The sequence below is a fragment of the Drosophila sechellia genome, unplaced genomic scaffold (assembly GCF_004382195.2).
Source record: "Drosophila sechellia strain sech25 unplaced genomic scaffold, ASM438219v1 2R_2, whole genome shotgun sequence".
Classification (NCBI taxonomy): Eukaryota; Metazoa; Arthropoda; class Insecta; order Diptera; family Drosophilidae; genus Drosophila; species Drosophila sechellia.
Genome location: NW_022611043.1, coordinates 629,586 through 655,092, shown reverse-complemented (window position 1 = coordinate 655,092; position 25,507 = coordinate 629,586). Strand labels below are relative to the sequence as shown.

General features: G+C 38.2%; 1 protein-coding gene across 5 annotated transcripts in view; it reads left to right on the top strand.

The window, feature by feature from the left end:
• Positions 1–25,507, top strand: part of LOC6620522 (mitogen-activated protein kinase ERK-A) — a 98,511-nt gene that overhangs the window by 16,421 nt on the left and 56,583 nt on the right. For 2 of the 5 annotated variants that reach the window (XM_032726888.1, XM_032726886.1), the window contains exons 4-7: positions 1,192–1,302; positions 12,069–12,203; positions 15,204–15,488; positions 15,543–15,731. In XM_032726888.1, coding sequence (XP_032582779.1) covers positions 1,192–1,302; positions 12,069–12,203; positions 15,204–15,488; positions 15,543–15,731 — 720 coding nt within the window. Of the gene's footprint in view, positions 1–1,191; positions 1,303–5,218; positions 6,083–12,068; positions 12,204–15,203; positions 15,489–15,542; positions 15,732–18,578; positions 18,669–25,507 lie in introns of those variants that run through there. The other 3 variants (XM_032726887.1, XM_032726889.1, XM_032726890.1) reach the window with 3 other exon arrangements.

The window sequence follows — 25,507 nt, the reverse complement described above, 5'->3', positions numbered from 1 at the left end:
CTTAAGCTAAGAAAGGAGGGAAAAACAAGTAAGGATATTCAAAAAACCCTTGAATGTTCTGCCAAAATGGTATCCAATACTATTAAATATGAATGGAAGCCCGAAAACCGTGGTACCATACGTAAAACCACAGATATAGAGCATCGACGTATAGTTCCTTACAGCAAATTCTATCCTTTTGCATCCTTTAGGGACATAAAGTCTGAGCTGAACTTGGGAATCAGCGACGTTAAAATTCAAAGTTCCATTTGGTATCTATTTCTATATCTATATCTATTTGGTGGAACTGGTTCACTACAGTATATCTGACGACCTCCAAACACGGAGTACCACCCAAAACACCCAATGAAGAATCATGGTGGACCTAAAATCCTGGTATTGGCTTGTTTTTTTACAATGGTATGTTATAGACCAATACTTAGTGATGTCTTACTGTCATTCTGAATATAATATGCCCTTAAAATGGACATTCCAACAGGATAATGATCCGAAAAACAAGAAATTCGGCTAAGAATTGGTTCACCCAAAATTGAATTGATGTAATTCCTTGGCCAGCTCCATCTTCAAATTTAAACCCGATTGAAAACCTGTGGGGGGACATTAAAAAATATGTGTTGAAGAACTCCCCGTCGTCTAAGTTTTAGATTTGGCAAGTTGTGCAGGATACATGTTCCAAAATTACGCCAAAAGTTGCCAGGACCTGGTGGACTCCATGCCGCGTGGGTGTAAGGCTGTACTGGCTAACCGAGTATTAGGCCCTAATTAACACATAAAAGAAGAAAAACTAAGTTCGTTCTTAGTAAAATTAAATTTTGTTACTATTTTTTTATAGCACTGCTATTTTAGTGAACACGAGAATTTCTGCCTATTATGTTGTTTTAATCTATATTTTCGAAACTATTGAAGAAATAAAAGTGAAACATTTGTTAAATTGTTTGAAATTAAATACCTAACGATATATTAAAAAAATTTTTCCATTAAAACTATAAATCATAGGAATTTTTTATCTTAAACTCGCTGGTCCCAAGCACTGCTATTTTTATAAACACAGCTGTTGTATCATGTGTGATTAAGTCGGTGGGCATAATCGTACAAACGACAGCTTGACAATGTTCATTTCCTGAAAATGTAGTTTTAAATACAAATTACTTTTAATTAGTTTGTTCCTTATGTATATTTATTTCCTTTCAGATTATTGATATTCGAGATATTCTTCGAGTTGATAGCATAGACCAAATGAGAGATGTTTACATTGTACAGTGTTTGATGGAGACTGATTTGTATAAACTACTTAAAACACAGGTAAGGTTATAATTTGGTTATAATTTATTGAAAACAACTACCATTGATATGCGTATCATCTTGGCTATTACTCCAAACACAAAGTCTGAATACAATTGTAGGTTGTCGGAAATTGTCAATAAAGGAAGTGATTTCATCGCTGTAGAATTCGGAACGTCTTTGAATCACGTTATGCTTTCAAAATAGTATTTTTTTTTATTATGTGGGCTTTAAAATTATCTTGTCAATTTAAAAAAATGTCGGAAGTCTCTTTTTATACATTTTGATCATTTATTTGTCATTTGTCTAAGCAAACGTTTGCATACATTCTTATCTTTACGATAAAATTTACACAGGTCGTTCGGAGAGTCAAAGTTTTGAGCTTAGTTGTTTACATACGCCACCTGAATACAAACGTTTTCTCTCTGTTTTGACCCATCGCTGTCAAATAAACTAAAATAAACCAAAAATATTGGTAATAAGTCTTATTTATTCTAAAGCTAATAAAAAGGCTCATTGGTTTAACATTTCTGACCACGACGCGATATGTGCATAAGGCATAATATAGCTTAATGCAAATCGCAAAATACATAAATATTGGTAAATAAGAATCCATAAGTACTGCTTCAAATTTTGTGTTCTCAGCTGCGCGAGAGACCTGCTCAAGCTATGTACATCTGTAATAAAACCAAATCCAACGTTTCGATTTTGATAGACAGCAAGCATTAATTGCTTATATATATATATATACGTTATATATATATATAGTTGTATTATATACCTATATATATGCTGCCGCTTGGTTAGCTGTCGTTAGATGTTTGACGTTCTTTTTTGTTCCGTTATTTTGTGCTTGCTTGTGTTGATATTGAAGCTATTTGCCATGGATAATAATGCAAGCAGCTCAAACAGAGTGAACTTTTTGAAGCGGAAGTCAACTGCAATATATGCAAGGGTAAAAAAATATTGCAAACATCGTTGCGAGATGAAAAAGTAAGCGGATGCGATGAGCCAACACTGCTTGTGAGGTTGGAACAAATCGACCAGCTTCAAGAAGCTTCAAGTAACTCGAGTTTGACAAAATGGGCAGCGAGTTAATGCATGCAATTTAAAGCTAGCATACATACGACCGGAAATAGCTAAAAGTAATGCCAATTTTGCTCAGCATTCCAAGTTTGCCGAAGGTGTCACCAAAGACACTAGAATAACAAGATGCGTAACGCCATACGATTTTTTGTTCGTTGACTTTAAATCTATATTATTTTTTATCAATTGGCACCATGCGAAAAATTCTTGTTTTGCATTGCCTCAACGTTATTATTATTTAAATAAAGCTTAGAAGTAGTAATAGACGAATCTATGTACATCACAAAATAAATTTCGAAAATGACTTTATATTAGAATACTTGTCATTAGGGTATTCAGCTTGCGACGTGAGAACAATTAATAAGGCAGTGATTGTTGAGTGCTTGTGTCCGCACTTCGTGCCTCCAGATATGACTTTTGCAATAAACAGTTTTCATATTTTTATTTATTTTATTAATTTTTATTACTTAAATTTTTAATATTTCGGAAAACTAAGGGCACCATCTGATCTTTTTATTAATATTTGTAAAATACACATTAAAGTTTTTGAAATTTTTTTAAAAATAATAAAAAACAAATGTGTATAAAAAAATTTATTGTTGAGCATTAGTGCACAAATAAAAGTAGTGTATATATTACACATAATTAATTATCAACATAAATATAAATAGGTAAAAGGTAGCTAATTCGAGCGGCGATCTTAACAAACGAATTTAAAAAATTTTTAAATTATAATAGTCAGGGCGTGAATTTTTATTTTATTTCATCATATTGCTACGAAATTGGCCAAAACTTCAAATATGTAAATTCGTTTCTTCGATCAGAATTGATTTCGGTCTTCTAGCACAACACGCACACATATACGCGTTCTCGTCTCTTGTTTTTACTCACACAAGCAAGAAAATTCTATTTTTAGATTTCTTACGCTCTCAGCGTCAGCGAGCGGAAAAAGAGCAAATTTGGCCTTCACCAAAGTGGCTGCATAGTGCCAAACGAATGTATGGCCGTTACGTATCTTGTTATTCTAGTGTCTTTGGTGTCACGTTAAAGGCTTGCAGTTATACACATCAACACTCAGCGTAAGCTATGCTTACTGGACAGACTTTTACTCGATTTTTATGAGTATTATAGGCAGCCATCAGGACCTTACTAGTATAGATAAGTTGCAGCACCTAAAGTCTGGTTTTGAAATATGCTACTGCGTTAGATTTATTGCAAAAGCGATTTGGTAATCGCCGTTTGGTTTTTTAGGTACACATTACGGATATTCTGGGTTTAAAGGCAGTGGATTAGTTTCTAAACTAGGGAACTATCGGATACATTTAATGCTCACATTCGCGCTCCCAAAGACTTAGGCTCGCCTGAGCAGATAGCAAAGTGCCAGACCTTATCCATAAACTCGGTGTCCACGATTCAAGCAAAATGGGAAGAACGTCTAGTGGATCCGGCATTCGTTTATTCGATTCCGTTGATGGAATCGATGGAAAATGTTGTGGAGCAGCGGTGCAGAAGATTGGAAGCCATATACTACGCTAAAGCCACATATACAACAGCCAGCGGCCAGGTGGGAAAAAATAGACACGATAACAGATCCTCATTTATGGCTAATGTCCTAACTACTATTAGCTGCTTGCTCTGTCATGATATGTAGGTCATGCAATTTACTATTGTTCCCGTAATGGATAGTTCATTCCCGGCCGGGAATCGCTTGATTTCGGCTCACAATTGCATCTAATTACATCCCGTTTTGCTTCAACTTAAAAAATCAAGATTCTGTGGCACAGTTTCGGGAATAGTCGATTTAAATTTCCTCACTCTTGAAATTTGATGATGGGAGTGACATCACCAAAACTGAAAATATTTAATGTCCGGTTTTACTGTTGGTGCAGCTCGAATATGGCGTTGTCCTGGCTTCGTGATGAACCTTCGATACTTAACGGTTTTGTGGCTAATAGGATTTTATCTATTCAAGAGTTGACAGGGGTGCTCTTTGCTCTGGATACACGGACAATTATTTCTAATCGAGTCAGAGAAGGATTGGCCATCTGCTAGTCTCTCTGAGAAGCTGCTTCCTGATCTTCGTAGATGTGTATTGCTGGCAAAATCTCCGTCTGTGGACATATCCATTTTTTCTACATTTGCCAACTTCTTTAGTTCGCTGCAGAGTGCGTTCTTCTCACGGTAGCGGGCCTTCTGGATCAGTCAGGACTTCTTAAAGCAGACGGGCGACTAAGGAATTCTTAGCTGGATTTCAATGGCCAGCACCTTGCCAAGATACCATCCAGTAACATTCGCAAATATTTTGTTTTACCATGATGCTAATCTTCATACCGACCCTAGAGCTCTTCTTTGTATAGTTCCTCGTCTCGTGGAACACATTATGGAGGATCTTCCGAAGGAAGACTCCCACTGGAGTCTATTTCTGTGGGCCATTCTTCTGCAAGCCGGAGGCTCGCAACAAGCCCCCAATAAAGTGCTACGTTTTCTTATTTATTTGCCAGTGAATGACCACAGTAGCATTTTTCCATGGTCTCAAGCCTTTTATATGCACAAGGTTGAAGCCTAACAAATATGGTCAGACAACGCCACTAATTTTGTCGTCGTCAGAAACGAGCTACTGGAACTAAAGCGACTGTGTTTAGCAATGATCACCAGAAGTCGGTGCACAATTTTTGTCTATCTGAAACTATCGGCATTTCATCCCTCCACGTTCGGCCTATTTTGGTGGGCTTTGGGAAGCGACGGTGAAAACGGCCAAGCACCATTTTTATCGTGCTGTGGGTCCTTCAGTCCTATCATTCGATTAATTAAGGACTCTTTAATGCCATATCTCAGCCTTAATTAATTCTAGACCTTCAGATTTACTTTCAGAGAGCCTGATATGGATGTTCCTCCTTATTCTTTCTGTGAGCCTAACGTGATAAGTCTCAACTGTACGAGCTTGAATGTGTGGCAGCGCGTATCGTTTTTGCTGTAAATATTCGGCTCTAAGTAGAAGGAAGAATGTGTAACGTTAGTTCAGCAGCATTGCAAGTGGCGAACTCCAAGGCCTGGTCTGTCGGTAAACGACATTGTTCTTGTCAAGGACGAGAATCTACCCCCAATGAGGTGGCCCTTTGGTGGAGTGCTTCAGCTAATACCCGGAAGAGACCCTGTACTGAAACCATCATCAGGAAAGACAAGACGGGCAGTGAAAAAGTTGTGTATGCTTCCCCTTAAAGACTCTGTTGAAAGCATGGCTTCCAACGGAGGAAGCATGCCGGTACGGACCCAGTAAACTGCCAGTAACAGGCGTCACTGGCTTTGACGTCATCTTCGGCCACCTTTGGATCACACTTGTCTTTATCTGGGATTACCTCTCTATGCCAAACCAGAATTTCAACGATCAGCAGTTGGACCGTCCTTCTTTTGATTTCATTAATGTCAGCTTCGAATAAGGAAAACAGCTTTATTCGCGATGCATGTTTCGACAAGAAAACATCATTCGGCTTTGCCGTCCGCCATGCAATTTGAAGATGAATAATGCCCTTACACTTACGTTTTTAAGAATATCTTTGGAGTGAACCAGAATCTTGTAAACTGTCGCTGTTATTGAAACCTAAGAAAGCACGTCAACAATTAGTTCCCCGTCCTATGGCACTTGTTCATACTTATCTAGGTCAATTGGCAATGAACCTGACAATCATATTAAAATTTTCCTCATGTTTGAAATGACGATAAAAGCGTCTGTTATTTCGGGAGACATTAAAGTTATTGAATGCTGCGCTAGCAGAATTCCCAACATTTGTGCTTCTGGTTTGTTTGGTCAACCCTAACTCCATATTTTCATTTTATAAAGATTTTATACAGGCTCTTTTTTATTAAAGACTTACAATTTTTGGTCCACAAAAATTTATTTTTATATTTGTCATTTATTTATTTATACTTTTCTGTCATTAACAGTTAACTACAAATTAAACTTTACGTAATATAATTATTATTGAGGCATGCAAATTCTGCAATATTTTTGAGAAGATCTAGTTTCAAAGGCCGATAAAATCGTTTGTTTTCGGAATAAAATTATTCCCGTCTGGTGAATATAACACGCAGAGGCGTTACTGTCGTTGCAAAAAGGAACGAATCGTCTTCATTTGACTCATTGAATGCCTGTTTGTTTGTTTATATAGATTATTCAGTGCTTCCATAAAAACCATTATTTAATTTTAACTCAGCGGATTCAATTGCTTAGTTCGTTTACATGCCATTGTAATACCCTCACCTAAATAATTTAATATTCGATTTAAACATCTTGTAGGCTTACTTTGACTGAATGGCACAGTACTTATCCTTTTTGAGCCCATGATCAATAATATGGCCCAGAGCCACCTCACTTAGTAATGATCTTCGGTTTAGCTTGGTAAAAGGCTAGTATTTATAATACTGCATATATTTATACTACCCGATCGTTGAGCCCATTTTAACGTTAATTACTACAATAATCTAGGGTTATGTTTCTGAAGCCTGATCTCGTCAAAATGACCACAAATTAATTTCAGTATTGCATTCAGTTTTTTCAGTTGCGTGTGGCATATTTCTAGCAGGACCACATTGTTAATTGAGAGTCTGCTACCTAAACACATACTCACCAATTTGTAACAACTTTTTGAAACTATTCAAAGTGGAAATTTTAACTATTGTCAGACCCCAACATTGTCAGAGCACAACATTTCTAGGGCTAACAATAAACAATAGATACAACTGGGCAACCAACATAGGCAATGTCTACAGCCTCTGTAAACCATCATAAAACACCTTTCCTCCAAAAAATACCACACCTCCTCCCTTATCCAAATAATAAATTCGATATTAATCTATAAAATAGACTGCCCACTTAAGGTACCGCCCAAAACACTTAACAAATCGCATAAAAAACATCAAAACTCCAGGAGCTCTTAGAACAACACCAACTACCAACCTTATAGTTGAATCGCAAATAAACACACAAGACAGAATTCCTGACATACAAACTTTCCAGCAAACTCTTACCCTCTTCCAACACACCCCTTAAAAATCTCGTTACAACACGCAATAAGAAATTTAAATACCCCAGAACTTAAGCTCAATGTCCCCTTTTCAACAATAACAAGAGTTCGAGTTCCCCAACTATCAGATACTTGTTACTCGGCTGGTTATGAACAAATAAATAAGTCAGCAAACTGTGGACATGAGTAGATCTTGTGTTTTTTTAATTGTGTTTAACACAAGAACCTTTCTCCAATGACACCAAAGCGTGTGAAGTTTGTTTGGTATTGTTTTGCCGAGGACCGACATTGACATCTGTGTCAGCTTCACGTTTGTTTAGGTCGAATTCTTCACAGCGTCTCTCCAATAACTTGAGTAAGTCTTCAATAGTTGGAGTATCCAGACCGCGGCTGCCTTCGATCCACTTTCGTCGAGTTTCAGCATCAACCCTGACCAGAATGGAGTGGATAATCCAGCAGTTCCTGTTTTGTCCAGCAACGGCCAAGCCGCGTAGAATTCCAGTTCAGCTTTGCTAGTCGAAGTTAAGTTTACAAATGTATCTAGTTAAGTGTTCACAAGGTGTTGGGGACGGTTGCAGCGTTCAATTAACCAGTGACACTTCTGGGTGCTGCTACTTATATGTGGGCCATTCCTTGCAGTCTCCAGAAAATGGCTTAATGTGTATTTTGATAAGCGCGACAACGCTGTGGCCTGACTCGTAACGGCACTTTGGCGCCAGTCATATTCTACGTATTAATAAAATTCTTAGAAGGACCTCACAATATACCATACTCATTGCCCAGCAGCGTCTTGCAAGCGGCGTGGTCAAAAATGTTATACGTGTGACGCGGCATGGTCAATAACGTAACGTTGTCATCACCTGCGTGTGGTTTTTGCCGGTCCTAGTAGATGGCCCCGGTCCCCGGCTTGTAGCTTGAATAGATGAGTACGCTTGCAGGCACTTATCTTTGTATGCTTCGTTGTTAAATTGATCAATATACCCTTCGCACTCATCCTTAATAGCCATTTTATTTCCCAATTCTTTGAATTCTTTACAAATTGAACCGAGCCTGTCCAATTGTGAGGTTATTTCCTCTAATGTATATTCATCACGTAGATTCAGTGACGACTTGAGCAAGCGCGTTATGCGCTTATGATTTATGCTTGACTTCTAACTGACAATAACACTCTTAACTGATCCATGTTGAAAACATAATCAAAGAGTAGTTTATATAAGTTCAGCAGATCCGGCAGAATATAACATTCAGAAGATAACATTCAAAGTTCTTGAAACTTTAAAAAAATGTTTTTTTTTTTTTTTTTCCGTGTGACTGCGCGTTGCAGTTTCAAAAAGAGATTTATACGTTTGGCGCAGCGCAACAGAAATACTAAAATTCGTATATAGTACAGTTTAACATCAATATAGGCGCAATTCGTTCATCAACAATGTTTTTATGGGTTTTAGCAAACGAGATCTTACATCTATGCGATATGTACAAGTTAACGAAAGCGAATGATAATGAGCGACTTAATTGCAGTGCGAACAGTAGAACGCTAAGCCAATGCGTAACGGCCACACATTGGTTTGGCACTATTCAGTCACTTTTTTGGTGACGGCCAAAATTGCCCTCTGACCGCTCGCTAACGCTGAGAGCGTAAGAAATCTAAAAATAGAATTTGCTTTCTTTTGTGAGTAAAAACAATAGACGAGAACATGTATATATGCGTAGATGTGCTATAAGACGATTTTTATGCCGAAATCAATTCTGATCCAAGAAAGGAATTGACTTATTTAAAGTTTTGACCAATTTCGTATCAATATGCTGAAATAAAATAATAATAGTTTTTTAATATTCGATTGTTAAAATCTCCGCTTGATAGCTATCGTTCACATTATATATATATGTTTATAATTATAAAAAATAATTAATTAATTATATAAATTAATATATGTAATAATCGGTAGATAGGGAACACCACGGGGGGAGGTCATTGTATTTGTAATGGGGTCCTATATGACCTTCGAGTTAATTTTTCACTACTTATCGCAATTACTATTTGCGGCTATATTTCCGAACTTTACTATTGCAACAAACTGACAAAATTAAAAGACATTATTACAACTACTGTAATTTAAAACATAAATTTTCCAAAAAGAAGTCATTACAATGAGAAAAAAATATTTCATAAAAATAAAACGTTGTAGAAAAAAAAATATTTATTGCATGCGCCTTTATACAATTAAAGGCATATATAAAATTATTTAGACTCAGAAAGGTTGCCTTTCGAAAACAATAAATTTGTTTGGTTGTGTTCTCTGATTTCTCTTTTCTTACGGTCGATTGTCACCTCAAAAGTAGAATCATTTGGATCTTCAGGTTGAGTAAGAGGAGTTACTCTGGACAGAAACACAGTTTCAGGACTTGTTACAAGCTGCATATTCCATAATCGATAATAAATATCTTGGGACAACGACAAGTAGAGCATGCAGTCAATAAAGTCATGTTGTGCTATATATAGGGAGAAGGATATTCGATTTTTCTTCTGGGGACCACGCAGCTTAAGGTATATTATAATCACCTATCAGACAGTCTATTTGAGACGTTTACGGGAACAAAAGATTTAGATATTAATATAAACAAGAGAGAATGCTATAGTCGACTTCCCCGACTATCGGATATCGGATACCCTTCACTCAGCTAGTGGAAAAGCGAACGCGAAATTTCATCATTTTTCAGGGATATCGATAAATATTGGGAGAAAGAAAAAGAAAAAAATTGAAAAAATTTTTTTTTCTGTATACAGATAAAAATCTTCAAGAAAAAATAAAGAAGAAAAATCGAGACACTTTAAAATTGTGGCCGTGACAGTTTTAGGAAGCTTTAGGGCGTTAGCATTGGCGTGACAAATCTATATAAATATACAAGACTAATAAAATTATGAAAAAATATCCGAAAATGTTTTTAAAATGTGGGAGTGGCAGATTTGGGCGGTAGAGTAGGCGTGGCAAAAAGTTTTCTTTTGCAAATCAATATAAATTTAGAAGACTAATACAAATGTGAAAAAATATACACAATTTGTGCGGTTTGTGGGCGCATCAACATATGTCAATAAACTTGCGCTACGTCTATGTCTCTAGAATCTGTATTTATAATCTTAACCTTCTAGCTTTTATAGTTCCTGAGATTTGATAAAGGCAGAGCTAAAATAGTAAAATTAAGTGTTGGATAATAATATTGAAAGAAACCAGACTAAACTTGATCCTATATGTAGAGGTCTATTCAAAGATATTGAGTTATTGGAGAACGAGGGATACACATTAAAAAGTATGAAAAGTAACAGACGGTATAAATATGCGCATGAACAATTAAGAAGATTGCCAAATGGGCAGGTGCCAAGCGAGCTGGAGATCGAGGTTAGCTCTCCAGATGAAGACGGTGAAACTGATTAAAAACACACTAATGGAAGCTGTGAAAATAGACAGTAGATTGGCGGAAGGTGAATTGAGATTCATGGTTGTCGATTGCTACGAGCCGGCACCTGAGCCTAGAGTGGTATTCTGACAATGTTGTTGTTTGAAGGAAAGATAGATAAGAAACGAGAATTATTGAAAACGAGATATAAAATAATGATTTGTTGTGAAAATGATTATGGAAATAATTATTTATTAAGATTGTAAAAACAAAAAGAAGGGCTACGAAAATCTTTTTTTAAGATACATAGACGAGAAAAGCGATTGTTTGGTTATGCAGCCCGCAGCAAGCAGTAGCTCATCATAAATTTGAGTTATTTTATTCATCGGTCTTATACATTGCTCTGTGCAGCAATACATTTTGCATTCCCCTTTATGCTATGTTCCTCTCTCTCAATAGAGAGCGAGCACAGCTGTTTTAATCTTTATTCTGTAAAACTTGCTCATTTGCCTTCTCCATAGCAAGGTCAGTTACAAATTAAATGTTAATCGCACCGGTACTGCTGTGATACACTTTAACTTTTAATCGGTTCAGTACGGGCACTGCCGCCATTCGTTATAAAACTGAAATATTAATTCAAACTACCGTGTCTATAAATTGCCACCCCATTTCTCAATATCAATGAAAAAGCTCACTTCCTAAACGCGATCATAAGAAAAGGAATAAAATAATCCGTATGAAATGAATTTAATTTAGTTAAGAGAGCTATTTGTGGAAGTATTAATTAAAAAAATGAAAGCATATTAGTTAAGACATGAAAAAATAAGAATTTGCCGAATGATAAAGAAAAAATAAAAAAAGAAGTTTATGGTAATGAAGAAACAAGATTAAATGAAGAACCAATTACTAAGTTGATTGTTACATTACATTGTTACACCATACACGAGAACGTGTAATTTATCAGAATGGCCTTGTCGGAGAAGCATGTGTTGTTTTGAAACCCTTATCAAAGGGTTGCATAGACTTATCGAGCCAGGGTTGCATTTGATTGTGAGCTCTTGATAGATATTAAGCCCTGGTAGAGTTGTCAGAAATTTTGATACGTGGCGTGTAAAGAAGAACAATAACACGATCTAAGGCAAATATGAAAAAGGCAAAAGAGGGGACACAAATCAAAAGACAAGATAAAACTATAAAAGAGAATTATAAGTCTCCGTTTTATATATATTTATATACATATATTTTGTACAATTTTAATAATCAAAACCTAATTTGCTTTTATTTCAGAGGCTAAGTAATGATCACATCTGTTACTTCTTATATCAGATATTGCGTGGACTGAAGTACATTCATTCCGCAAACGTCTTGCATCGGGACCTTAAGCCGAGTAATTTACTGTTAAACAAGACGTGCGACTTAAAAGTATGTAAATAATAATTATTGTCATCTTTTACCATTTATGAAATATAATAATGAAGATTGCTAAACAGTTAGTATATTTACTCCAACATATTGTATAGCCGTCAGCCGTAAAAGCGTTTTGATCTTAGATCCACACGCAGCTTCTCTGCGTAAATAACGAAGATGAGGTGCCGTAAAGTTTAACCAAAGACATTAGAGCAAGATGCGTAGTGGCAAAACATAGGTTTTGCACTATGCAGCCGCTTTTTGGTGACAGGCAAAATTTCCCTCTCTACGCTTGCATAAAATTGAGAGCGTAAAAATCTAAAAATTTTAATGCATTTGATACAAACATTAAAAGTTAAAAATTAATATTCAAAAATAAATCAATTGTGCGACCTTTTTATTGCCAAATTATTTCTTGAGGCACGACGTCACAAGCTGAATACTCTAATGACAATTAATCCAATAAAAGTCAGTATTAAAATTTATTATGTGATATTACTATTTCTTTTCTATATTGAAACAATTATCTTGTTATGGCAATGCAAAACAAGAACTTTTTACATACTGTCATTGTTCGAAAATAATATTGTTTTTAAGTAGACTTAAAGAACTTGTAAATTGAAGGGCATAATTTGTGAAATGGTCGGCTGTCACTGTATGCGTACAAGAGAGTGCCCCAGTCGGAAGTGGAAGTAATCCGGAAGGCCTTTCGGAATAATTCTTTGTCGAGTGTAAGTACTACCACATGAAGAAAAGTTACCATACCCTCTTGCCGGGCGTGAGACTCTGCTTCATAATTCCCCGAAATGCTTCTGTTGGCATTCCTCGAAAGGCTTCTGCATTCCCTGAAATGCCTGTGCAAGAATTCCCTGAAAGGCTTCTGGATGCCATATGTATGTAGATGTAATAGTAACTGTAGGTGCAATAATTCTATCTATAGAGATCAAAACGCAAGAGAGTGACCGAGAGAGCTTCTTACCGGAAGGCAATAATAATAGTGTGGCCAAATCCGATAACTTAAATCCTAAATGCAAAGGTCAATGTGTTAGGAAATAGGGATATTCCAACAACGCAAAATTCTATAACTCACAAATTAATAAACTGACAGCTTACAAATACATACATATATACACGTGCTTTTTAAAGGTTGGGACCTTCTAAAAATCATATTGATTTACCTTTACTAGCGCCAACAATATGTCAGGCTTACCACCTAATAAATATATATACAACTCAAGAGCTACCGTGCATTGTACGTCTCGAATAACAATAAGACGATATGAAAAAGAGTACAGAAACGAGGAAATAAATATAATATAAAAATAATAATAATAAATGTAAAATCGAATTATGAGTTTAAAAAAAGTTAGAATTGATTGCTCTGAGAGCGGTAGACAATCAAGATGGTATGCAGCTCATAATTAGATCTACAATGATTTAAGATTAGGCGTATGTAGATTCATGTGAATCTGCCTTGAGCAGTGTTTCACTGCCGAATAACCAAGTCGTGACTATCAACTTCAACACGAATAAGTTTTCAAATAGAGACTGTATCGTTCTACTGTTAGCAAGGGAAGAAAATCTCCAATTAGGTACCGAAAGGTCAACAGTAAGACGTTTTTTGAACCAATTTTATGTATTTTGGTCTCCAAACAGGTGATCCATACTTAAGAATCGGACGGAGTAGCGAAATCAATAACGTTTTGGTCATGTAAGGATAATCAAATACCTTTTTATAAACCAAGCACACCCCTGGTCTTATTGACAATAGTCGAAAAATGGTCTGAAGATCATCAATCCGTGTTATTCTCTCCAAAGAGCACCCACTTAGAGTGTAAGTCTTGTGTATTGGGTTCGCACGACTGAAGATCATAACTTGGATCCATTAAAGTTTGGTACGTTATCTCGGCACCATATTTGAAATCTAGATCTAGATCGGATTGTAAGTCCAAATGTCAAGAAATGTCCTTATACTGGAGGCATAAATTAACATCGTATGCGTACATAAGTACACGCGAATGTTTTATTACTAAGGGGGAATGTCGTTAAAAAGAAACGGACGAAGGTGCTTCCTTGTGGGACCCCGTATGTGCCTTGGAGTATACAAGTTTTTAGAGAAGACCTGTTGCGTCCTGCCATTCAGATAACTTTCAAAGTCCTAATTCCTTCAATTCCTAAAAAGTCTTTTCCCAACCACAAATTCTTTTACACAGATGGCATGAAGACCAATGGAATAGTAAGAATAGTGTAACAAGAGAAACCAGCAAAATCCAATTTGTGCTTCTACTCTCCCTCTCCCCCTACTCCTCAGTCCTTACAATCAAAATAATAGACCTAAACGAAGCAGTTATGATTGCACTCTAAACCGCAGGAAAACATGCTATCTGCTCAGCTAGTGGGAATGCAAACGCGAAATTTCATAATTTTGCTGGTATATCGATAAATATTGGGAAATAAAATGAAAAAAAAAAAAAAATCGAAAATCGATTCCTTCTGAATGTTACATACTATTCAACGAATATAGCATACCCTCTATGAGTAACGGGTATAAATGCATATAAATAGGTGAGAATTTCAATTCTCCAACTATCGGGCAGTGGAAAATATGATAGTAGGGAACTGAGTGTTTTGAACGTTATTTATTGATTATTGCTAACTATTAACATATCCAATTAAATAATAATATCCACAAAATGTGAAACAGTTTAATGTCAATCAATAGGACAAGAGCGGGGGTAAAAATCTTTTAAAATAATCTTATATGAATGATTCTAACATTCTTGACGTTCATATGGACTAGCAGATCGACTCGTCTAGTCCTGATAATAATTCTTTAGGGTGAAAACACTTACCTTTTACATATTTTCCTGACATACTTTACTGTAAACAATTTATTGAGTTGCTTAATTTTCATTAGTCCTATAATGGAAGACTATAGGAACCACAAATCAAGCCTGAAAATGGGTTGAAATGCAAAATAAAAACATAATTTTATTGGTTACATTTATTTTATAGATTTGCGACTTTGGATTGGCTCGTATTGCAGATCCCGAGCACGACCATACTGGCTTTCTCACAGAATACGTTGCTACCCGGTGGTATAGAGCACCTGAAATAATGCTTAACTCAAAAGGATACACAAAATCTATTGATATATGGTCCGTTGGCTGCATTTTGGCTGAAATGTTAAGTAATCGTCCAATATTCCCTGGAAAACATTATCTGGATCAACTTAACCATATTCTTGGAGTGTTGGGGTCGCCGTCCCGAGACGATTTAGAGTGTATTATTAATGAAAAGGCAAGTAAAACTATATTCTTAGTTTGAAAAAGCTAACAATTTTTTGGACTTTAGGCACGGAACTATTTGGAATCTTTACCATTTAAGCCAAATGTACCCTGGGCAAAACTTTTTCCAAATGCTGATGCGTTGGCTTTAGACCTCCTTGGAAAAATGTTAACTTTTAATCCGCATAAACGGATTCCTGTCGAGGAAGCTCTTGCACATCCCTATTTAGAGCAATATTATGATCCTGGAGATGAGGTACTACATATAACATAGATATAAACAACAAAGGAGACAATTTTATAAAGTTTACGATAATTTCCTTTGTTGAAGTCTCTCAAACATTTATTGACATTTAATGATATAGATAGGAATCTATGCTATGTAAAACCAAAGACACTAGAATAACAAGATGCGTAACGGCCATACATTGGTTTGGCACTATGCAGCCACTTTTTTGGTGAAAGCCAAATTTGCTCTCTTTCCGCTCGCTTACGCTGAGAGCGTAAGAAATCTTAAAATAGAATTTGCTTGCTTGTGTGAGTAAAAACAATAGGCGAGATCGTGTGTATGTGTGCGTACTTGTGCTAGAAGACGATTTTCGGGCCGAAATCAATTCTGATCGAAGAAACGAACTTACATATTTGGAGTTGTGGCCAATTTCGTAGTAATATGATGATATAAAATAATAATTAAAAATTCACGCCCTGACTATTATAATTTTTAGGTTTTTTAAATTCGCTTGTTAAAATCTCCGCTTGAATCAGTTACCGTTTATATTTACATTACATTTATTTATTTTTATTTTATTTATATTATGTTATGTTAATTAATTATGTGTAATATATGTAATAATCGCTACCCAGGGAATACCACGGGGAGGCCATTACAATTGTAATGGGGTCCTATATTTATTAGACCTTCGAGTTGATTTGAAATATTTTAATGTTTAACATTAAAACATTTCGATGTTCCCCAATTAAGTTATTTTTCTAACTATTGTTTTTTTTTATATTTTGGGTCCATTTTTCAGTCGCCAATTATTTAAATATTGCTCATTTTTTTTATTTATGAGATAGAATGTTGAGCTTAGCTTGCTATTCTTGTCTATCAGCTATCATCACAGTCCACTTGCAATGCTTAAAAAGCAAAACTTTGTTTTTTTAACAGATCTGTTCCATGTGCATAACATTCATAATTTTCATAAAACCATAATGAGAAAGCACTACTTTCATTTGTGCACTTAATGCATTGCTCAACAATAAATTTTTTTATACACATTTGTTTTTTATTATTTTTAAAAATATTTCAAAAACTTTAATGTGTATTTTACAAATATTAAAAAAAAGATCAGATAAAAATATAAAACTTTTCATTGCAAAAGTCATATCTTGAGGCACGAAGTGCGGACACAATCACTCAACAAGCCATATTAATTGTTCACGCGTCGCAAGCTGAATACTCTATTAACAAATATTCTACTATAAAGTCATATTTGAAATTTATTTTTTGATATTATGATTTGTCTATTACTATTTCTAAGCTATATTTAAATAATATTAACGTTAAGGCAATGAAAAACAATAATTTTTCAAATGGTCCCAATTGATTAAAAATAATATAGATTTAAAGTCTAAGAACTTCTAAGGTGAAGGGCATATTTTGTCAAATTTACAATATATGAGCATACGTGTGCACACATACAGTTGTCTGCTATCACTGCATGCGTAGAAAAGAGCTGTTCGCCGTTGCGCTCTCCGCTCTCTCTCTCTCGAACAAAAATTCGAGAGAGCCTGGTGCCACCTCTAGAGCCACGCCAAAAAATCGTGTGCCAAAAAATCGTGTGCCAAAAAATCGTATGGCGTTACGCATCTTGATATTCTAGTGTCTTTGCTCATATGCTGTTGTCTACATAGATGATGTTTTTTTCGTAGCTGGCACAAAGGAGGAGGCGATTTCTGTCAAGGTGATGTAGCTATGTAGCGGGGCCGCTTTCACAATATCAATGTGGTAGCCGTTTTTAAGTCAAGAGGTGATAGTTTCCGAATTGAAGGCGGCCTCATTATCGCAATATATTGTTCTGATTCTGGGAAACAAGTTTACGATTTGAAGGAAGGGCCCTGTGACGTCCACTATTCTTCTGGACAGCACTGGTTGCACTATTGTAAGCTTCGAGAACTTGTCAACGTATGTTAGGAATTGCTTCTTATCGGTTGAGCAGATATCAATGTGTAACATTTCGCCAGTGTAGCTTCGTATGGGTGTTTCCTCAACCTCCTGTTTTTTTGTCTGCCTGCCATATTTGGCTTTGGTGCATATTTTGCAATTTGCAACCACTTCCTTTGCTAGGCTGCTCATTTTGGGAATATAGTAATCGCGGAGAACCTGCTTGGTATTCTCCTGAGCCGCCCTGTTTGCACGATTGTGTTCTGTCGTGACAATGTCGAACTGCTCGTTTCTATTTGTAACGTCTATTACAATATTCTTACAATACCGAAACTGCGTAGCCGGGAAAAAATAAATCAGATGATGCCTTTAATTTCCCGAAGTCCGAGGCACGAAGTCCGGACACAATCACTGCCTTATTAATTTTTCTCACGTCGCAAGCTGAATACTCTAATGACAAGTATTCTAATATAGTCATTTTCGAAATTTATTTTGTGAGGTAAATAGATTCGGCTATTACTGTTTCTAAGCTTTATTTAAATAATAATAACGTTAAGGCAATACAAAACAAGAATTTTTCGCATGGTGCCAATTAATAAAAAATAATATAGATTTAAAGTCAACGAACTTGTAAGGTAAAGGGCAAATTTTTTGTCAAATTTACAATGCATGAGCATACGGATGAGGTATGTTTGCTGTAGCGCTCTCCGCTCTTTCTCTCTCGAACAAAAACTCGAGAGAGCCTGGAGCCACCTCTAGAGCCACGGCAAAAAAATCGCGTGCCATAAAATCGTATGGCGTTACACATCTTGTTATTCTAGTGTCTTTGGTAAAACCCTATCTTAACAACCCTTAAATTTAAAAAATTTAAATAATTTTTTTTTTTTTTGTCATTTCTATTATTTTTTTTTTAATTTATACTGAATATGTGGCTGCCAGCGCTTACTTGTTCAAGCTCTGAATCAAGGTAAAGCTGGAGAGTGTGGAATGGACGTATACCCATTTGTCTTCTGACGTCAAATCGAACGGTCGTGTTTTCTCTGCGCTTTGAATTTATTTTTGCTTTTGCCAAAACCAGCGGTTGTTTTCAATAAATTTTAGCTCGACCTGTCGCTGTCGCAAGTTAATTAAATTCGTAACTCTCTTGGTCGGTTATGGGAACTATGTCTTACAACAAGTCCTAAAAGTGCGTTTCTGTCCAAAGTGTCACCTCTTACTCAACCTGAAGATCCATATAATCCTATTTTCGAGGTGACAATCGACATATGTATGTACCATACTAAAAGAGAAATCAGAGAAGTCAGCCAAGCGAAATCATTGTTTTCGCAAGGCAAATTTCTGAGACTAAATAATCTTATAGCTGGCTTTAATTGGCCCGATCTTTACTCCTGCAACATAATGGCGAATGCCATAAATATTTATTATACGGGAATTAAAACATTTTTAACTCCTGTGTTCTGATGTATTATACCTCAATCTCTTACAAACCTCCTTGGTTTAATAAAGAGTTGACACACCTAAGAAATGTAAAGCCCAGACTTTATAAAAAAAATTTAAAATACCGGTTTTTAGTCTTTTCTTTCTAAACATTTAAGTGCACGGTTAAATTTCACCGTGCCCAATCTTTAGTGTTACAAAAACTAATTATTAAAAACCAAGGTACTAAACCCTCAATAATAAGACCACTATTTATGTGTGTTTTACGTGTATAACTTGATGTATTTTAATATATTCTTTTCAACTCCACTCACCACGCCCTTTACATAGCAGAGATGAAAACGCAAGACTGACGGAAACAGATTCTTGCCGGAAGGCAATATAATAGAGTGACCATAACCGATATCTACAAAGGTCAATGGTTAAGGAAATAGGGATATTCCAACACTCCCCTTCAAAAATAGCATTTATAAATTATTATTCACTTATTCTTATGTCGGTCGGTGGTGTGCATTCTGGAAGTTGTAAAATGATCCAGCATTCCGCTGCAAGGATACGGGGAAAATTCGATCAGATCACTGCTTAAATTAATGTTAACAAAAACATTTAAATTAAAAATAGAGCATACAAAATATATTAACAAACTAATTAAATTTCATTTAGTATCAGCAAATCTGGTTCCAACATTTCGAAGTTCTATGAATTTTATAGCAGGCAGCGGCTTTGTGAAAAAATCAGCAAACTGATTCTCTGTGGAAATATACTCAAGACAGATGACATTAGTCATAATTGGCTCCCCTGCTAAATGACATTTTATATTATTATGTTAGCACGTTTATGACATAACGAATTCGTGGCTATACCAATGTCTCCCTGGTTTTCTTTGTTAAAAATTGATACTTATACTTTAAAAGAGATTTTACCACAAGGCTTCTCTTATTGCCTCAAATAACGACATGTACTCATGTATATACAATCATGTACATGTACTTCAATTAATGAAGCTGCAACTGACGTCTGCCTCTTTGTGTTCCAACATTTAATTACAATCAAACATTTTAAAAAAGTACCCTGTTCTACATTTTCTATCCATCTCGTCCATCCTCATCGTCCGTCCTCTCTATCCATATCCTCACAAATCATATCCAATTAATGTATTTTTAAATTAATGTATTTTTATACCCGTTACTTGTATAGTAAAATACTAGATTCGTTGGAAAGTATGTAACAGGCAGAAGGAAGCGTTTCCGACTATATAAAGTATATATATTCCTGATCAGGATCAATAACCGATTCGATCTAGCCATGGCCGTCTGTAGATATGAAGAGTTACTGAGATCTCAGGAACTATAAAAGCTACAAGGTTGGGATGCAGCATACAGATGCACCCCCATGCTGCCACCCCCACTGTAACGGAGACCAAGTCTACATCGCCGTGAAGACGGGCGTCTTAAATGAACGCTGCGCGAAATACTAGAACGGGTTATCTGGAGGGGGAGGCGTTGCCAGATCAACCGTGTGATCAGTGTTGTGTTGCGACAGTAGGGCGCGAAATTCAAAATTAAATTTATAAATTAAACCGTTGAAATTTAATTTAATTTAATATTGATACTGGTTACTGGGAGCGCATCAGTCGTTAAGCCTATTTCTTAAAAGGCACAAAGGTCGCGGATAGACCAAATATCATCCTCTCACCGTGCTGGTGCCTAAGCAGAGGCTCTAGGTAACTGTAGGCCATCCTTTAGTTGATGGACAGCGCATTGGGGGGCAGTTCCCCTGATCACAACGACCCGTTCAGGACCCGTTCAACGACGTAATCTCGGTTCCGGCGGTGGCGAGGGGTGAGCACGCAGGTCCCCAGCCGCCGTTGACTAGCGACTGCAGCGATGCTGTAGAGGTTGAGAACTTGGCTCCGACAGCATCTACGACCGCGACAAGTCCGAAGACGATGGACCACATCGCCGTGCCATCGCAAAATACGGAAGGGAAATCCCCAGCTGGATCCCCTCATCTGTCTTCGGACCTGACCACGGCTCTCCAGAATGAGGACCTGAGGGGCATACTCACCAGGATGAATGGCAAGATCAACATCCTGCTATCCGCATTCGAGGCCCAACGGCACGTGACACAAGAGACAAGGGCAGAGCTTCTGAATTTTCAGCCTTTAACAACAGGGCGATAGAGTTGTACGAAGGTACTACTAGCGAGCACCGCTTGAAGAGCAGTGCTACCCAGACGGAGGTACAAAAGCCTACCAAAAAGGGTCCTTACAATGCGCAGGTACCCAAGGTGCAAGTGCCCAAAGTCCAGGCGCCCAAGCCGAGCAACCCTACGTCGGGTGGCAACGGTGAAGAAAAGACGACATCCAGACCTAACGAGTTCAAGCCAGGCAGCTACGCATCGGTCGCCAAGAATGCTAGCACGGGTGCAGAGTGGACCAAGGTGAGGCCTATGCGCCTGCGTAAAAAACCTGGGGCACTGATCGTAAAAAAGACAGGTGAGGCTTCGTCCGCTTCGGAAGCTAAGATCGGACCCGAGCCTTAGCGAACTGGGCAGTCATGTACGTAAAATCCGGAGAACGCAGAAAGGTGAGCTGTTGCTTGAGGTAGAGGGAAAAGCATCGGAAAGCGTTACCAAGTTTAATAGCGATCTGGAAGAGGCGCTCAATGACTTGGTCTCTGTGCGCACGGGAGCGCAAAGAATAGCACTATCGTGCAGCGGACTGGACGAGGCTACGACAGCAAAGGAGCTCCACAGCTGCATGGTCGCCCAATTCCAGGGCCTGCAGATAAATCATGAAGATATAAGGGGCCTTCGCAGAATGCGGGATGGGATGCAGATAGCCTCAGGGCTGTTGAACGCGAACGATGCGATAGCAGTCCTTAAACAGGGCACCTTAATCGTTGGATGGTCAAGGTGTCGCATTCCCCAGGACGTCCGACCCACGATATGCTACAGGTGTCTGGGCTACGGCCATCGATCAGCAACCTGCAAAAACACTGACAGGGTAGACTGCTGTATTAGATGCGGTGAGCGTGGGCAAAGGTGTGCGTTGCAGCACTAAAATGCCTGATCTGCACCAGCGAGGTGGTCAGAAACCACCCGACGGGTAGCTTTGCGTGCCCGACCTACAGAGCGAGCCTAAAAGAAGCCAAGAGCCACCCATATAAGCGTAGTACAGCCCAATGTCAATCATTGCGCAGCAGCTCAGAGCCTGCTGTCCCATACTGCGGTGGAGCGCAATGTAGACATCATGCTCCTAAGCGAACCCTACGTCACTGGCAGTGGACAAACAGACGAGACAGGTAAAGCAGCTATCAAGTGTTGCAGCTCTCTCCACGTCCAGGAACTTGCTGCGAAGATAAATCACGTGCACATGTACAGCTGCTATGCTCCGTCACTACCAGCGTTTTTAATGCCTGGGCAGCGGAATGGGGGAGCAGAGCATCCAACACCAGAGTCCGAGCTGTGATAGACGCCATGGGAATGCTGGATTTAATACTGCTGAACGACGGACGGAAGCCGACGACGATAGGGGTACGTCCTTTATTGACGTTACCTTTGTCAGCAGAGGGCTAGTGGACAACAACAACTTGATGGTCCATGACGTCATAACGCTAAGCGACCACGCTCTGATCTCCTTTAGTCTCTCCCCGGAGGTCACGACCAGGACCAGACGGCAGAGTAGAACAGCCGGGCAAGCATGGGACAACAGGAAGATCGATGAGGCCTGGTCTGGCCTATCAGATAAATTCCCTGGAAATCCCAAATGGGGACGCAGAGAGTATGGCGGCAGGCCTCATGAATATGCTGGGAAGAATTTGCGACGCAACCATGTCAAAGAAAAATAAGGTACAGCGCTCATGAATATGCTGGGAAGAAATTGCGACGCAACCATGCCAAAGAAAAATAAGGTACAGCGCAAACCACCCGTTTACTGTTGGAGTGCCTCCCTAAGCCAACTACGGTCTGATTGCCTCAGGGCTAGGAGAACGGCGCAACGAGCCAAAGGCAGTACACACAACGGGGAGCCCATGGAGGCTTTCAGAAGGAAACGCATAAAGTTCAAGCACGGCATTGCGGCTGCCAAAGGAACTGCAGGATGGCGTAGACAGCGATATCTGGGGCCTCGCCTACAAGCTTGTTACCAATAAGCTAAGGAGGAGAGCGGCAATCCCATCCGACCCGGGGGTCCTGGCTAACATTGTAGGGGAGCTATTTCCAAAGCAGACCACACTATGGAGGCCAACAGATGCAGCCCCTGCCCCAGATTTCCCGTGCGTCACAGAACTTGAAGTCGTCAAGGCAGCCGAGCGCATCAAACCCAACAAAGCCCCTGGACTAGATGGTATTCCTGGAGCTGTTATTAAAGCAGTGGCGCTGGGTAGACCTGACATCTTGAGGGCCACATTCCAGCAATGCCTTCTAGACGGAATCTTCTCAACAAGGTGGAAAAGCCAGAATGTAGTCCTGTTGCCGAAAGGCAAGGGACCAACATATGCTGCAAACAGCTACCGCCCTCTATGCCTACTGCATATAGTTGGAAAACTGTTCGAAAGTATCCTGTATACACGAATAGAGGCAATCACCGAGAGCATCGACGGCCTAGGAAACCATCAATATGGCTTCCGGAAAGGAAAGAGCACACTGGACGCTCTTTCGGCCGTTAGTAACATCGCCAAGATCGCTCTTTCTGGTGATAGATGGTTAGGGGGCAGGAAGAAATACTGCGCAATAGTGACTCTGGACGTAAAGAACGCTTTCAAGACCGCCAGATGGCCCGTAATCCTCGCAGCCATGAACCGCATGGGGATCCCGGACTACCTGAGGATAGTCGTTGGCAGCTACTTTAGGGACCGGGTGTGCAGCTAAAGATGATGTAAGGACCCCGTTCAGCCCTAGTGGCTTGTTCGCGGATATGTTGGCGAACAGCTAGGCATAAGAGCTGGGACACAGTCTGATCATTAATACGATAAAATATGAAATATTTATTTCTCAATGTAATGCCTTCTTTTTTGGAAAATTTATGTTTAATTTCCGTTGTATTTGCTTTAATTATTTATTGTATTTGTTAAGTCATATGACTTTTATTACTTAAAATGCGCATTATATTCAGTTGTTTTTCAGTTTCATATTTTTTTATTGGTCTATCGAATTTGGTTGGCTTTTTAAAAAAGCTCGCACTTTTGCCTGTGAAGAAAAAGGTCTAATAAATATAGGACCCCATTACAATTCTAATGGCCTCCCCGTGGTGTTCCCTGGGTACCGATTATTACATAAATTACACATAATTAATTAACATAAAATAATATAAATAAAATAAATATAAATATGTAAACGGTAGCTAATTCGAGCGGCGATTTTAACAACCGAATTTAAAAAACTTGAAAGTTATAATAGTCAGGGAGTGAATTTTGAATTATTATTTTAGTTCATCATATTGCTACGAAATTTTTTTTTCCAAAATTTTTTTTTTTATTTTTGTAAATTTTATTAATTGGTTAAACAAGTTTAATTTCGCCGCATATAACTTTCCGCATGGGTCCTCAATACATCGCCTATCTTTGGAATATTAAGATCTCTTTCTATATCTGTCGTTCTCATGTACCAGGGGGAGTTACATAGTGATCTAACTACTTTACTTTGAGCAAATCTTATTTTATTCAGATTAGTTCTGGCCGTTATTCCGTATATTTGCAACGCATACTTCCAAATTGGGGTCAGGATGGATTTATACAGGCGAACTTTATTTGCCAATGAGCGTTTGCTTCTCGGCGATAAGCGCCACGACATTTTTGCAGCCTTTGAAAGTACTGCTTTCTTGATCATAGTCGCATGTCTTTGAAACGTTAGTCCTCTGTCCAAAATCACCAGGAGGTATTTGTAGAAGGTCTCGTGTCGAAGTGTGGAGCCGAGCATGGAAATTCCTGAGCAGTTCAAAGGCCTTTTTGTGAATGTGACGCAAGCACATTTGCTGCAATTAATGCCGATATTCCATTCCGTTGCCCACTTCTCGAAGGCCGTCACATATTCCTGTAGGCCCCTGGTTGCATCACTTATGTTTGTACTCCTGACCATTACCGCGGTGTCATCCGCGTAGGTTGCAATAAGAACGTTTTCGTCTTCAACTTCTGTACAGCACAAGGAATCCGGCATATCAGAAGTATACAGCGAATAAAGAGTCGGTCCTAAAACACTGCCTTGGGGTACGCCTGCTGAGATTGTACGCGTAGACGATTTGTCGCCATCGACAACCACAGTGAACTGTCTGTTCGATAGAAAGCTTTTGATAAGAAGAAATAGCTGTGGCGTCAAAATGGTCTTAAGCTTACTTAGAATACGATCATGTCAAACTCTATCAAAGGCTTGTTGTATATCCATGAATACAGCTGTTGTATACATCTTGTCCTCCATTGCCTCCAAAGCAAAGT